The sequence below is a fragment of the Gouania willdenowi genome, chromosome 18 (genome assembly GCF_900634775.1).
Source record: "Gouania willdenowi chromosome 18, fGouWil2.1, whole genome shotgun sequence".
NCBI lineage: Eukaryota > Metazoa > Chordata > Actinopteri > Blenniiformes > Gobiesocidae > Gouania > Gouania willdenowi.
In genome coordinates this window covers 8,494,902-8,511,279 of record NC_041061.1, presented here as the reverse complement: position 1 = coordinate 8,511,279, position 16,378 = coordinate 8,494,902, and the positions used below count along the sequence as shown (strand labels likewise).

The window sequence follows — 16,378 nt, the reverse complement described above, 5'->3', positions numbered from 1 at the left end:
GGATTAATTTATTTTATTTTTCCTTATTTCAAAGACGATACTAACTTTTAACGGACATAAGAAAGTTTAAATTCATATTTGATGAAAAAAAAAACAAAACAAAAAACATTTTGAGCACGTTTTCTCTGCTCATACGTGATTGGATCAAGAAGTCACGTGTGCCTGATTATAACCCAATAGTCAGCCGCATAGGGGTCGTGACGCGTGTGTTTCCGGAAGTGTAGCCGAGGCCAGCCTAATGACTGGAAGCTGATGATGAGTTTGAACGAGCACTGAGCGGGATAATCACACAAAGCAGCAGAAACACATTGACATGCGTCTCTACTTCATCGTCGCAGCTGTCCTCTGTTACGCTTTTGTGGACTCGCGGAAAATTAGAGGCATATCTTCGTCCTGTAAGTTTTACCGTGTCCTTGTAGCTTAGAGCTAAAGACTCCGTGTTTTTTTTATTGACATTGCTGTAGCTTTTGACAGCTTTCTCTTTACATCACATGGTCATTATTCACACGGTTAGTCAGTGTTAGTCAGCTGCATATTAAAGAGAGCTAGATTTGAGGCTGCATCCACGACTATGTCCCTCCCACTTCTCCCAGTATAGATTTACATCCACACCTGTCCTCCCTGTAGGTGGAGCTATCCTTATCTATTCTTCCTCTTCTTCTTTTGTAATTTTATTAATTAAATTAATAAATTAAATTAAATTAAATTAATTAATTAAATTAAATTAAATTCTCAGTAACAGTACAAAAGCAAGTGCATCAAACATGACATAATGAACAACAGCAATATATAAAGTAAAAAATAAAAATAAAGAGGCATTGTATAAGGTAGATCAGTCTGGTTACAATGCAGTCAGAGTTCTAATCTTTAAATAAATATTTTACCAAATTCAATGTGTGGATGCTAGACTTCTTATTATTGATTACTTTATTGGATTCTATGTAATATTTACACTCAATGCTGAATGCTGTAAAATGTGGGTTAGTTTTCTGTAATTTAGACCATATGGATGTGGAATTTACCAAGTAAAACAATCAAATTATACTGTGGTAATTGTTTGTTGTAGTTTTTAGTTTTCGTGCAACAAAATTGTATATTTGCTGTCAGATTTTCTGTGACCTTCAAATTAGGCCGTGGCAATTGTTAATGAGACGTATGATGAGGTCACGTGATAGGTGCACCAAGTCACTTAATGTTCCGTCAGTTTTATTTTAGCTCATATTTATTTTTAGCTATCCGCTAACCTTTTTATTTTAGCCCTAACCCAGGAAATACCCTGAAATGTTTTTATATATATAATGTATTTTTAAAGGTGGAATTTGCCATGTTAAATATGTTAAAATGAAAAAAAAATATATGACAAAAGCGGGATTCGAACCCACGTCAGCGGAAGGAAGAATTCTTGTGTCAGGTGTTTCCGTATCAATAGACACTTGCTTCAAATTATTAATTATATCTTTCCAGAATAGTTCAATTACTGAACATATGTAAAATAAGTGCTGTGCAGTGCATTGTCTTCAGTTGTTTTTGCAAAAATCATCAAATGTTACTTTTCTCAGCAAACTTTGAAATATAAAAATGATTATTTATTAGCTTTAACATTGTTATCTATTGTTCTACCTGTACGTCTCACTCATATTCAGTATAAAAGCCACTGACTTCCATCCATATGAATGGAATGTTCTGCTTGGTTGTTATAAATAAGTAAACCAGTGGTTCTATGTGTTGGGAGCTAACAAAAAAGTGTCTGTAAATGTTTTTATAAACTGCAGTTTGCGTCGTTTTTCGTCAGAAGTGGAAAAAAAAACCCAACGCAGTTTTTCTTTAATGTTGGGCCGATGGAAATAATAATGTATTTGTGTTTGATCTATGCACTGAGTGTGAGGAACCTGTTCTGTACTAGAGTGGCCCATAGTATTAATGGTCACTTTCAGCCAATGTGAGAACTACAGCTGCAACTACAATGGTTGTGGATGACTATATGTGAGCCAAGGTCAACATTGTGTTGTTGTTGTGTGTGTGTGTGTGTGTGTGTGTGTGTAACAGATAAAAGGTTCTACAGAGAGAGGAAGTCTTTTCTGTGCATTGATGGATCTAAAATCATCCCCTCTGAGCAGGTTAACGATGATTACTGCGACTGTGAGGATGGCTCTGATGAACCAGGTAAACAATTATTAACCTGTGAGTGGTAGGGATGCAATGATTCACTCAATGACATCGAAAACACAAAACAACAATAATAATACATAGAAAAACAACAAAATGACCACAAGAACAGACAAAACCCTTTGTTCTTTCCTGTTTTAATGCTCAGATTGGTCATTATTCTAAATGCTGACATGAATGTTGATAATGTGGCACAAAGATCAGATACGATCACATGTTTTGGCCCCCATTGTTGTTGCTTTAATTTATTTAGTCATCTATTATTGAAAAGTTGAAAACAGTTCATTCATGTAGTTTTGAAACTGTGCAGTGTAGCTCCTCCTCTTTTCTCTTTGCTTCATAGGAACCTCGGCTTGTCCTCGAGGTCGGTTCTACTGCACCAACCTGGGTTATCGACCACATTACATCCCATCATCACGAGTCAATGACGGCATCTGTGGTAAGGACGTTTGCACGCTACATGCATAATATGTTTCTTTAATAAAACTGTAATAACTTGCCTGATATTGTGTTTTTGTTAGCTTAGTTTTTTCAATTTCTACAGAGTGAGCTAACTTAGGGTAACTAAAGTCACTGTCTGTGTTCAAAATGTCATTCTAACGTATTACTCATAGAGGTCAAAATGAGTATTTAGGGCGTTCACATTAGATAGTATGGAAAGATTGAGTACAGAGAAGTACCTGGATGTATACTATATCGAGACATTTTTGAAGTATGCACTGTTGGCTCTATTCTCCCATGCGCGTAAGCCAAAAAAGCTATGCAGCGGCGCTGTTTTTGGCTGCGTACTATTTTCCCCCTGTACTTAAGTCAGTCGCTGACAGAGACCTCCGGCCCAAAATGGAAAATGGACTAATGTGCGCGGATCATTTCTGAATGCAGTAATGTAAGAAGTTCATAAAATCAGGCTTTCCACACCAACAAACAATATCTGGTGTTAATATAAGGGAGAAAAGAGAGATTTGAACTGTGGCTCAGACAGAAAAATGTGTCCAATCTTCACCCTGCAATAATCTGATCAAATCCACCTGTTACATTGTTTATCAATGAAGGCGTTTCAAATTAAACGTGCGCTGTATCATTCTCACGGATTTCAATGACATTTACAAGCGTCGGGAAAACTCCATGTTCCATAATTTCTACACAGCCCAAAAAAATGACATCAGTTTCCAGTCTGCCTCCTTGGCTTCAGACCACCATCATTCACACAATATGCTCTTTTGGTTGATTTACGTGCAGTGGGCGTGTCAGGAACCTGGAGCGGAGAGAGGTGCGTAAAAAAGCGCCTAAGTCCAGACCTGAGAATAGGGCCCTGTGAGCACACTAGTCATACTCAACCGCCCCATGATGTGAGCGGAATGTAAAATGGTCCTGGGACCGGTGTCACGTACTGAGATTGCATCGTACTGAGATTGCGTCGTACTGAGATTGCGTCGTACTGAGATTGTATCTGAGCATGCGCACTACCGGAAACTAAATTTTTGCTATTTCAGCTGTGCTGAGATTGTTCATGGAATAAAAGGCACTTCACTGACAAATTACTTGCTGAAATATTTAAAATACATTATTACACTTCTTAATACACAATATTAATGTGAATTACAACTAAGATATCATTGTAATCTCAGTATGACAATTTACACATGGCAATTCCAGCACGGGTACAATCCCAGTACATGACTGCTGCGTGCTCAGATTGTCTTACAATCTGAGCACGGTTACAAACTCAGTACGTGACACTGGCTTCAGGCTAAAAATTAAACTTTTCAAAATAAAAGCATCTATTCTTGTCTTCCATTAGTATTTTTTTTTTATGCTTTTGTAAATAATTCTCCTTGGTCACTTTCTTTCTTAAAATGTTTTCAGAACTTTCCAAGGTGGCGAATCAACGGAGATATTTAGCCTCAGTGTGCTTCAGGTTTTTGTCGTTGTAGGTCTGAAAAGCATCTTGGGAAACTGGGAAGTATACTTCATTGGGAACGCTCACCATCCTAATCATACTTATAGTATATAGCAGACAGTATACTCATTGTGCCATTTCAAATACAAACATACATATTACACGTGGATTATAATCATGGTGAAAAGGCATAGTGTAAAATGAGATGTAGGAGGATTCATGAATGGATAAGTGTTTTTTTTTAACTGCCTTTTAAAGAGTGAATAGGAAGATATGCATCTTATTAAGGGAGGTAAACTATTCAAAAGCAGAGTTTCTTCCTTTTTGTCTAAGAAACAAATACATTTAAAGCACCAGAATAGCTCAGTCTTTTTCCCATTAAATGCCTTAAACTAGTCGGATGGTTTAGTGTTTTTGTCTCCTCCGTTAGCTTTTTCTTGGGTCTCTCTTCACTTTGGCGACGTTGCTGAAGATTTGCTGCCAACCACCTGAGATTCAGGATCAGCCACATGCACAAGACGACTCACTCGCAGCCACCAAAAGTTTAAAAAACAGGAAATAAGGAAATAGGGAAATAAACCCAAAGCCTCCTCCTCACCTTCTCTCTCCTATCTCTTTTATTTTTCTCCCACGTGCCTTGTGTAGCGTCTTCACCTTGAGTAGAGCCACTTAACAGCTACCATACCATCATGTGTTGCTGTGTTGAGAGATATTCATTGGCTTCCCTTTTTTTTTTTAAGGCGGTCACCATTGGGGTGCTGGATAATTGGAGAGTTTCTCACGGCGGCCGCTCTCTTGTGTGAAACATCTGAGCAAAAGAAAAGAAAAAGATATGAGAACTTAGGAAACACCACGCAGAGGATGGTATAAGTGGCTGATCTCGGGGGAGCTTTCTGTGAACAAAAGCGAGCTATCATGCAGGCAGAAAGCGCTTGTTCTCAACTATAAGGATGAGTAACGACAGCATGTATCTGCTGACACGTCTGTGGATTTGTCAGTTTTAACAAGAAACGCCGTTACGGCCAATGGAAATGAGCATTTGTGAATAGTAACTAGACAGTTTTTAATTGGAAAGGAAGGAAGGAGAAGTAGCAGGTTACGTGCAATTAGGGAAACGTGATCAAGTCTGTTCCTGGAGAGCAGCTGTCCTGCATGTTTCACATGTTTTAAAGTGTAATCTTCACGTACAGGTTGGTAGATTAGTACGACATTTTTAGGAATTGCATTAAAGCATTTTATTACGTGTGCATGTTTGCTCTGTTGTTTAAGGCAGAGGTTCTCAACGCTTGGAGAGGGTCGCCAGATAACTTCAAGAAACTATTAATATGTTTTGAACAATTTGAACCCATTTTTTTTTCTTCTTATTTTTATCCTTTTTCTGTAACTGCACCAATTTGTAACCTATTTCCATCACTTTTTCTTGCCATATTTGTGCTCCTTTTAATGCATTTTTCTTACATTTCTCACATTTTTTGCCACTTCATCAAATTTCACTGCCTTTTTCTTCACTTTTTTTCCACTTTTAAGATAATTTTAAACCCTTTCCACCATTTTTCCCACCTAATGTCGCACATGTTGACCCATTATTGTCACTTTTAACCTCTTTTCATGCTTATTTTTTGCCAATTTGGCCACATTGACGATTTGCCATGCCCATTATTTAAAAAAAGTTTAAACTAATTATTTCTACTAATTGTTCCAGTATTGATGCGTTGGACCCTTTTGTTTTATTTACCACTTATTCCGTATGTTTTTGGCCACTTTAATCTCCAACTTTTAAATTTTTAACCAATTTCTGTAGTTTTTAAAATCTAATTTCACCATTTTATCTTTGGAAAGAAATGTCTTTTTTTATGCAATCAAACAAAAATGGATTTCAAATAAATAAAATGATTTCCAAACAAAACAAAAAAAATGCAAAGAAATAATGGATTTGAAATAGAATAAAAGATTTGTAAACAAATGTAATGGATTTGTAATTAAAAAATTTTTTTAATGCTTTTTTCCAAATTGAAAATTAGTTTTCATGAAACTATACATTTTGTTTATATTTCCTCATTTCCTGAAGTTTTGGATGCATTTTCTGTTTTTTTTTTTTTTTTTTGTTTGCATTTCCTGAAGTTTTCATTGCGTTTCAACTTAGAGCGTGTAGGCGGGGCCTCCTCTAGACAATGTTTCGAATGAAACTGATCATTGAAAATACTTCTCATATTGTTTCATCAGAACTAATTTTTGATTTGTAAACAAAATCAGCATTTTTGAAAACATTTGTAACGATAGTATTTTTTTTAGTTACAAATCCATTTATTTTTTGTTTGACTGCATAAAAAGTAATGGAATTCTCTCCATACTTTTCCACTATATTTTGTCACTTTTAACACATCATATTTCTGATTAAAACAACGATTTCATTTCTTTAAGATGAAAATATACTATGGCACAAATAGTAATAAACTTCCTGGATTACAGTGGATATTATTCAGATAAATAAATAAATGTGGTTATCACAGATTCATAGAACAATGAACCATCATTTGCTGACTTTATGGATGGGCCCTGAAAATCTCTCCCCTTTATTCCCCCTTATAGATGACCCTGTCTCCACATGATTGTTCTTTTATGTTTATGTCTGTGTTAAACCACCTTTAGGTACAGTGGGGGTCCCTGGTATCTGGCACCTTTATTTAAGGGGTCGAAAAGGTTGAGAACCACTGATATAGAGTTTAGTGATGAGCTGATTTGTGAAGTAGATGCTCTGTTACTTTTCTTTAGTTTTCTACACCGTGAGCAGCACATCTGACTGGTTTTTCTCTTGTGCTGTTTCCCAGATTGCTGCGACGCATCGGATGAATACAACAGTCACGCTCACTGTCCCAACACGTGCTGGTCAGTTGATGGAGAAGCTCACATTCACCTTTAGGTGCAGAACTGTGTCACCAGGCTATGGGCTGATTCTTGTTATTTGTATTGAGGCTGTGGCCTTAATGTTAGACCCATACAGCGTCATGCATTACAATTATTTAGCATTACTTCACGGTTGAAAGTCTAATCTCGTGTCGTAACAGCGTGATGGACTTCTTTTCTGCAACTCAATAGTAGAGCCACCAGGGGGCGTGGTGTCATTGGGATTAAAAAGTTGCTATGATAAATTTGTAGATTGTAATTTTCATCACACTATTTCATTTTTTACTGTTTTGTTCCCTACTTTCTTTCTTTTTTTCCTTCTTTTCTTTCTATTTTTTCCCTTTTTTTCTTTTCTTTTATTTCTTATTAATTCTTAATTTGATTTAGTGTTTTTATTGACTGTTTCTTCTTTTTTCTTATTAATTCATAATTTTATTTATTGTTTTCATAAACAATTTTTTCTTCTCTTTTATTCCATATTTTTCTTTCTTTTTTCCTTTTTTTCTTTTCTGTTTTCTCTTTTTCCTTTCCTTTTTGCTTTTTTCCTTTTTATTTTTTTTTTACTGTTCTCATTATTTTTCTTTCTATTTTCATTTTTTCTTTCTTCTTTTTTTCTTTTTTCCTTTTTTCTCTTTTTTCATTTCTTTTTCATTTCTTTTTTCCTTTTTTTTCTTTTCTTTTTTATTAATTCTTAATTTTATTTACTTATTAACTATTTCTTCTTCTCTTTCCTTTTTCATTTTTTTGTAATGTTTTTCTCTTTTTTCTATCCTATTTTCCTTTTTTTTCTTCTTTTCTTTTATTTCTTATTAACTCTTAATTTTATTTACTGTTTTTTTTAAACTGTTTTTTCTTCTCTTTCTTCCCCTTTTTTCTTTTCACTTTCTCTCTTTCTTTCTTTTCTTTTTTCCTTAATTTTCTTTTCTTTTTTCTCTTTCTTTCATTTTTTCTAATTTTTTCTTCTTAATTCTTCAATTTTCTACAGTCTTAAAAGGCAGATAATCTAGTTTCTATACAGATCCATTTAAATACTACACATAGAGCCGCTCTAGAAAAATGGATTTTTCAGTGAACTAATGTTTTTCAGCATCGATCGACCTCATCAGGATGCTCAAACCACAACCCTCGTCATCTCCTTTTCTTTTTGACAGTCATCTGTTATCACATCCTTTGCTGTTTCGACTCTAAAGCACATTCAAGCCCTGTGTACCTCATTATGTTTTCACGAGGTCCAGGCTTGCATCGGGTTTACCAGGCTTCGAAAAACAATTTGGCTCTGCCGCTCAGGTTATTTACTCTCCTTCTTTTTCTTTTTTTTCCTATTTGGGTTCCCGCTGCATCGAAGGCCCTTAAAAATTGGATTGTGCCATCTCGGTGACCACTGCAGCGGCAGCCCACGTTTTCTCTGTAATGATCGAGCTGTCTATTCATTCTCTCTCTCTCGCCCGCCCCTTCTTCTTCCAGGAATCTGGGACAGAGAGAGAGAGCGTACGTGGAGGGCCAGATGAGGACCTTGGACGAGGGGCTGCGTCTGAAGCAGCAGCTGATTGAGGAGGGAGTGCTGCTCTGGAGGGAGAAACAGGTGCGCTCTCTTCAGCTCAACTTACCACCAACATAATGCCAATGGAAACGAATAATCATAGGGAGTTTTGTTTTGTCTGCTGCTATAAAAGTTGCATAATTAGAACATGCACTAATATCATTATTTAGCTCAAACAGGGGTGCGAGGAGGGTTAATTAAAATTAATACGTACAGAAGCTTTGGACCGAAAATGTATCCCACGCTTCATTAACCAAATATAAAAAAAATAAAAAGAGGTATAAAAATAAATGCAAGAGGTATTTATTATTTATTTAAGGCAGTGATTCTCAACCTTTTCAGCCCGTGACCCCCAAAATAACGGTGCCAGAAACCAGGGACCCTCACAGGTGGTTGAACACAGACATGAACATTGAAGAACAGTCATGTGGAGACAGGGCCATCTATAAGGGGGAATAAAGGGGAGAGCTTTTAGGGACCCATCCATAAAGTCAACAAAATGATGCTCCATTGTTCTATGAATCTGTTATTTATTGATCTGATTAATATCCACTGTAATCCATGAAGTTTATTATCATTTGAGCCATAGTATACAGTCATCTAAAAGATGTAAATCCTTGTTTTAATCAGAAATAAAATGTGCTAAAGGTGACCAAAATGTTGAAAAAGGTGGTGAAATGGGATTTTAAAAACCACAGAAATTGGTTAAAAGCATCCAAAAACAGACAGAAGAATTGAAAAAATGGGTTCAGTGTCAATATTGGCTTAAAAGTGGCAGAAAAAAGGAGGAATAGTTAGTTTAAACTGGCCATTAATGAGCAATTGGTAACAGTAAGCATGAAATATGGTGAAAAGAGGTTAAAAGTGTGACATTGGGTGGGAAAAGTGGTGGAAAGGTTTTGTAAGTGCTGAAAATGTCCTTAAAGTGGAAAAAATGTGCTGAAAAGGATCTAAAATTTTATAGAGAAGTGGCAGAAATGGGAGTAATGTAGCAAAAATGTATTAAAATAAGCCAAAATATGGTAAGAAAACTGATGAAAATAGGTTAAAATATAGAAAGTTTGATTTAGTTTCAGAAAAATGGCAAAAATTGGCTCAAATTTTTCAAAAATTATTATTAGTTTCTTGAAAGCATCTGGTGACCCCCTCCCAGTGTCTCACGACCCCAATGTTGAGAACTCCTGATTTAAGGTATATCGTTGTCCGTACAAGCTCGCAAGATGTGAAAGTAGCATCTTCTCTAAGCTCCACCCCCTTTCCCATCAGTGTTCCGTCCAAACCCATGCCCAAACAAACTTAAACAATCAAGATGAGGGGGGCGTGGGCAGGACAAGACATCAAGGCATCTCATTGGTTCTTTACATTTGGACCGAATGGCAAGGATTGGTCAGATTCTTTTTTTTTTTTACATGATTCCAGCTGCTACAGAGTTCAGATTATTTGAGTTTATTTTTCTGAATACATAATGTATTTACTCCCCTCAGGATGGAAGGACCATTTCACCCAGTATAACACGTGTTTCTGAACAAGATAACTTCAATGATTAATTATTCAGAAAATGTCAAAATCAAGGGCCCTGGACCAAAGCCAATAATGTTGCCCACAGGGTGATTTTGCTCAAAGGTAAATCATCATGGAAAGCATTAATCACCAAGTAAAACTGGATGCTTTACACCTTAGGAAATATATATGGGTTGTTGTTTGGCCTTGAATATGGAAGTGCACATTTTCATGGTAAATTATCTGGGGAAAATAAATGAAAAAAATAAATTATCATACGTTTATTTTGAAAGCAGTTTTGGGCAAAATGCCATTTTATCACAATTCTTCCACTTCAGGACAGTAATTGGTTACTTTTATTCAAAGTAAAGTGTTTTTATTATCTACCAATGAGGTAAATTACCGAAAAATTGCCTTTAGTTTTATTTTCTCTTTTTTCAAAAAGCTGTTTAGGTTTAATTTATTCTGAGTTTGCTGGGAAAAAAAAATGCTTCCAACCACTTCAATGCCTTTCCGTCAGTTGAGCTTTGAAAGCACTTTTCAGTAGCTGTACGTCATATTTGAGCATCAGGGAACTTTCAATGTTGAAAGTTAGAAAGTTTCGTTACCTTGTGCTCCTGACATGCACGGACTTCACAATTGGTTTTGTACGTAGAAATTATGGTTCTCCTTTCTATCACCACAATATTTTTGTTCCTTATTAAACTGCATACGCAATAAATACATTGCCATCAGGTGATGTGTTGTTCTTTTTCGTTCTAAATGCTTAATTTTAACAATAAATACTTTTTTACATTTTCTTTAATTTGGATAGTGGCCTGTTCTCCTGATTTTAAGGGCATGTGCACATTTAAAATATGCCTTGGTTATGGGCGGGGCTAATGCAGAAGTTAGGTCACGCCCAGTCAATAACTCTAAAACCTCCAAAAAAACAATCTATGCTATGCTAACTACCTACTCAATACTACCTTTAGCCCTCTATTTGTAATTCTCTCAATCCAACCAACTCTACAAAGAGTCCACAGGTAGTTTTTGTAGAAGGGGCGGGGCCAACAGTGGCGTTTCGTGATGTAAGAAGCCACCAAAACGTCACAAAAAACCATTCTCAGCCATTAGCAAAATTGGATTGTATAATAGCTGGGTTTCAACCCATAGAGACCAGTAACTCTTACATTTTTACAACAAAACATGGCATTTGACTAAAATGTCAAACAACACTACTTAACATACCCAAATGCATGTTTTTATTTGTCTAAGTGTCTAAGACACTGAACCCTAAGTTGCTCCCATTGGTCGACCAGCGCCTTGCATGGCAGCTCTGTCCCATTGGAACGTGTGTGTTAATGAGATGGTGTTGTAAAGCACTTTGGGACTACTTTGATGGTTATAAAGCGCTATATGAATCAAGTCCCTTTACCATTTTAAAACAAACAAAACAAAGAAAAACAAAAATGGAATGGAAAAATGTGGTTGTAATAGCTGGGTTTCAACCCATAGAGGGCAGTCACATGCCAAATTGAAATACTTTGACTAAAATGACTGAAATGAGTTGTACAGGAATCAATCAATCAACATTATACACAAATAAATTTGTTTTTAACAGAGAAAAGTGTTTTTTTTTGTTTAAAGATCTTTAAACCAAACATGACACCTTAGTTTAATATATTTGAAAATGATGCCTGGAATGCTCACTTTTTATCATGCATGATGGAGGAGATGGTGGCACGATGTGGTGTTGACGTTTGTTTCTTGCGTGGAATTCATTTGTATATTTAATACAATAGGACAACCAAGCCAATCACCTATTTCTAGCTGAGGCTCCATAATAAATCTGAGTCACCGTGCTGCTCCCAAATCTGTTCAAAACAAACAAAAGAAAATGGAAACTCCAAAACCCGCCCTAAAAACAGCTTTGAAAATCATTTTTAGATCATTTTCCCCTCCTCAGTGCATCGGTACCAGATTGGTGCGATTTTTTTTTTTTTTAAATTCCAAACAAGAGCCTGCAGTCACAGCTGTGCTTTGAACAAAACATTTCTGTCCGAGTGCCACCGTGTTCCCAGTGACCATACAAACATGTTGATATTACAAGTGCAAACATCAGATGGTGAACATTTCAGGGCAGGAACCTCTTGGTGGTGCTAAAGGATAAGTCACTCAAAGTCAAAGCAAAGCCAGTCGTCACTTTAGCTCAGATTTGACACACTCTGTTCCCTTTTTCTTCTTCTCTTCTGTTTATCATCTGCAAACACATTAGGGAGGGATTCTCCTAATGCTACCCACTGATACTGCCTTTGAATTGATTGTCTTCACTGCGTATCTTCTTGCTAACGTGCTATCATGCTAGCTGAATTGGGAAGTAAAGGTTAATTTGATTCCCGCTCTAAGATAGCAGCTTGTGCTTTTAATCAAACATGTCTCCAGCACCTGCTGCTACAGGCGGCTGTTGAGCTCCCAGCAATGACTCTGTGTTCTGTGCAGGTTGTCTTTGCCTCACCACGCTGAGCCGCTCATCGCCCATCGAACCCTTAATCTTCTCTGCCGTATTTCTCACTTGGAGCACTTTCTCCTGCTTTTTCTTATTGCGAGTCCCAGCAGATGTATGATTACTGTTTCATGCTCAAATGCTTTCGCGTCCTCAGGAAAATACATCATGTTTGCTAAAAGCTGAACTAAAAGTTGAAAGTAAGAGTGTCTCAAGGAAGCATCAAAGCAGTAGCTGCTGAAACTCTCGCTTATTATACAGTCTGGGCCATAAATATTGAAATGGAGACAATTTGGGACAAATCTGCTCTATACGACACTTACAGCTTAAAAAGAAACAATCAAAATGTGCTTAAAGTACAGGCTTTTAGCAGTTATTCTCAATATATGCCTCTCATTGTCAAAGAGGCCAGAAGTAACTGAACAGGCTAAAATGATCATGTTAATGGTTGCTTTCATTCAATGATAAACTGTGTTGAACCTCTTAACATCATCGGACGCTGGCTTTAATTCCGGGGCAGGCATTTGCTCTTTTAACTCAACTATTCCTACATCCTGCACGTTTTCTGTTTATAGTTCCTCAGTTTTTTAATTAATTAAAGGAATTTCTTCTGAAAAACGGGAGAATTTACTCACAAAGGTTGAAAATGCCATTCAGATTTGTTGTTACTCCATCATAAACAATGGGGTTTTTAACAAAGGGGGATGTGTCTTAAACTTAGGAAAGGTTTCGTGCAATGAATTGTGGGATTTGGAATCCCGTAGAACAATGCAAAGACAGCATAGAAACGGCAACTTTTCTTTATGTTCTTCTTTCTATCTGAAGTTTTTCATTCTTACTGTGATTTCATGTTTCCTATCCAACTCTTTATATTTTAGTCAAAGTATTTTAATTTGGCAAGTAACTAACTACCCTCTAAGGGTTGAAACCCCGCTATTACAGCCACATATTTTCCATTGGCTGAAATGGAGGCTTTTGAAGAATTTTTATGTCACAAACTGCATCTGTTGGCCCCGCCCCTTCATAAAAGCTCGGACCTATTGACTGATTGACAGGGGCTGTTGTTAGAAAGTGACTGCTCCAGGAGCCCCGCCCACAATTTAGCAGTTTATTGAATTTCATGCTGAGATGCTCATCAGCCAAAACCTCAGGGTTTGCTCTTTCAAAAGTGAACATTAATCAGCAATTACAGGGGAAAGTTGCAAAAGGAAAAAAAGAAATATCATGAAATAAAAGCATCTGCTACGTTTCACCATAAGTATCAAAAATCTTCCCGTATTTTATGGTATTTCCGAGAACATTTGAGCACCATCTGCCAACACTATAAAGTTAAGAGTCAAGCATGAGTCAGCACAAACAAGTGTGTGCATATTGGTGCTTTGGAACGTGCCTGGCTGCTTGTAGAACTTTAAAGGTAAGCATAAACGACCCCAACACATCCTAAGGCTAAGTCGAAGTGGAACCTTGGGGATTGGTGCAGAATTAACTGGTGATTATGGTTGCTGTTAATCTCTTTGTTGTGTGTAATGGTTCATTACTTAAAGCCTTTTCTTTTTTTGCTTCAGAAGCTCCAAACACTTCTACACAGTGGGTTTTCTCAGTAGGCTTTTTCAGTTACAAAAATAAAGCAAGGAAAAAAAGAACTGTGTGATTTAGTTAAAACATTTCGACGTTATTCGAATATATGATAGATGGGATTTTGAAGGCCTTCGTGATTGCAGTACTATTGGTCTAAAAAAAAAATAGCTCAACTTCAAGGTGTTATGAAGCACTTCAGTGCATTGATTGAGCATAAAAATGGATTTCATGAACACCAGTCTTGTTTAAAACATACTCTGCTTATTCAAGAGAAATATAGTTTAGTTTTATTTGATGCAAGGATTTGACTGAAGGCCATGTTTTCTCACACTCACGCACACACATACATTTGCCAGCTGATGGTTTCTGGGTTTTTACCCTGCGTTCTGCTTTCTGTTCTGCTCTCTGTTGTTTTTTTTCCTCCTGTTCCTTTCCGTGGCGGCTGATTGGCAGATCGAGGCTGAAGTGTCACGCGGCCCTCCTAGCCCTGCCGCTCTTTGTGATCCGTGCTTCTCATGGCGTCTCTGTTGATATGGCAGGGTTACCTCAGGGGCCTTGTAGCGGGAAACCTTTCACCATGACTCAAATATGAACTCTTCCTGCACTTGAATGGTTAAAACAGAAAACTGTTCTCTGGAAAAAAAAACTTCTAAATCAAATTAGATAGCCTTGTTACACAAAGAAATGTGAGTGTGGCAGGCATGGCAACATTGGAAATGGAAATACTGCCTGTTGACGGAATACAAATTGGCATTAAATAAAAGCAGTTTGTGATTTTTCAAAGTGGTTGCTTAAAAGCAGGAGATACATGCAACATTCTTTTTTTCTATTCCATCCCAAAAATGCAAATTTTTGCAGATGACATTAGCATATCAATAGGAGACATAACTCATGTTTGGTTTTCTGGCGCAGTGTCTCAACTTTTGACTTCTGTTAGTGGCTGTTATTCACCACTAAATGTGTTGTTTTACACCCATAATGGAGCTCATAAATCACTGTTGCAGAGGTGGCTGAGAAAGCAGCGTGTCCTAGAAAGGAAGTGATCCCTGAATGAAACGAGAAGAACCATCACTGCATGATGAGTGAGCGTCTCCACAGAGGGATCGCAAGGCTAAACTGACACCAAAAACTCACTCCTATTTTATATTAATTGGTGCAGTACAGTGAGTGATGATGGGTTAACCCTGGATGTCAAAAGCTGACAGCTTTTGGTTTGACACTAATACCAACACCTCCCCATGCAATTGGTTTCCACTGTGTACGGTCCAAACTACTACACGTGAGCTAGTTGTGGTTGGTAGATAAATGGAACTATTAAATAGTTCCGGCAATATTAATTTTGTCTTCTTTTTGAATAGTATGTTAAGTTAAGATTTTGTTTATTCAGACAAGGTGTTTTAAGATTTTTTTTAATCTCCTGACATGTTTCGACTGTCAACTGCCAGTCTTCGCCAGAGGAGTTTTGCTAATCGCCTTTGATGTTTCCTTTGAAGTTTCACTTTACTTCTGTGTAATAGTTCCAGCAAGATTAATCTTGTCATCTTTTTGAATAGTTTGTTCATTTAAAGTTTTGTTTATTCAGACAAGGTTTTTCAGGAAATGTTGATACTATTACACGTTTTCCTTGTGCACAGCTCTGTTTACAAGTTGGTGTCAGCATCGCTCATACAAACTTACTTTCCAAAAGAAGATTTGCACTTTTCCCACTATGTCTGACTCGCCACTGTGAAAAGTGTGCATGCGCAGCAAGCAAAAACTAGCTAGGGACGAGCACGTACGACGGCCTTATGTAAACGTATCACCAGAATGATTGACAGTTAGGAGGACTAATAGTCTTGATGATCCACCTGGAATTTGAAGCCAAAATAACATCCTCCACAATACCTTTAAATACAAGTACATTTACTGATTTAGAAATATATACTGTAGTACCCATAACAGCAACTCTATTTCAGGAAAGTGAGTACTTGTAATCCGCGACTTTTAGCTCTGCTTATATGAAATTTCAATACAGGGATTTTGTAACTTTTGTAGTTAACTAAATTTATTTAACCTTCACAGCATTTATCTTATGATTTCTGAATATATTTGATGTTTCCTTGTCAACTCTAGCGCATATTTGAGTCATTCACGTGCTAAGGAGTGACGTCAGGATTGCTGTACTTTGTCTTCAGACAAATGATTCACATTGTGTTGCTTTTTTAAAAATTCAGTGTCTGTTCACTTGCTATAACCATGTCATTTCTTAACTCCAGCAAGTTCATTTTGTCTTCTTTTTTCAAATAATATGTTAAGGTTTAATCTA

At 36.8% G+C, this 16,378-nt stretch overlaps 1 protein-coding gene across 2 annotated transcripts in view; it reads left to right on the top strand.

Annotated features, from left to right (window-relative positions):
- The first annotated feature begins 235 nt into the window (after nucleotides 1–235).
- LOC114480472 (glucosidase 2 subunit beta-like) overlaps nucleotides 236–16,378 on the top strand; it is a 187,198-nt gene continuing 171,055 nt past the window's right edge. For both annotated transcript variants that reach the window (XM_028474644.1, XM_028474643.1), the window contains exons 1-5: nucleotides 236–395; nucleotides 2,047–2,163; nucleotides 2,510–2,605; nucleotides 6,895–6,952; nucleotides 8,435–8,552. In XM_028474644.1, the coding sequence (XP_028330445.1) occupies nucleotides 314–395; nucleotides 2,047–2,163; nucleotides 2,510–2,605; nucleotides 6,895–6,952; nucleotides 8,435–8,552 (471 nt within the window). In that variant the 5' untranslated portion in view covers nucleotides 236–313. The remainder of the gene's footprint in view (nucleotides 396–2,046; nucleotides 2,164–2,509; nucleotides 2,606–6,894; nucleotides 6,953–8,434; nucleotides 8,553–16,378) is intronic.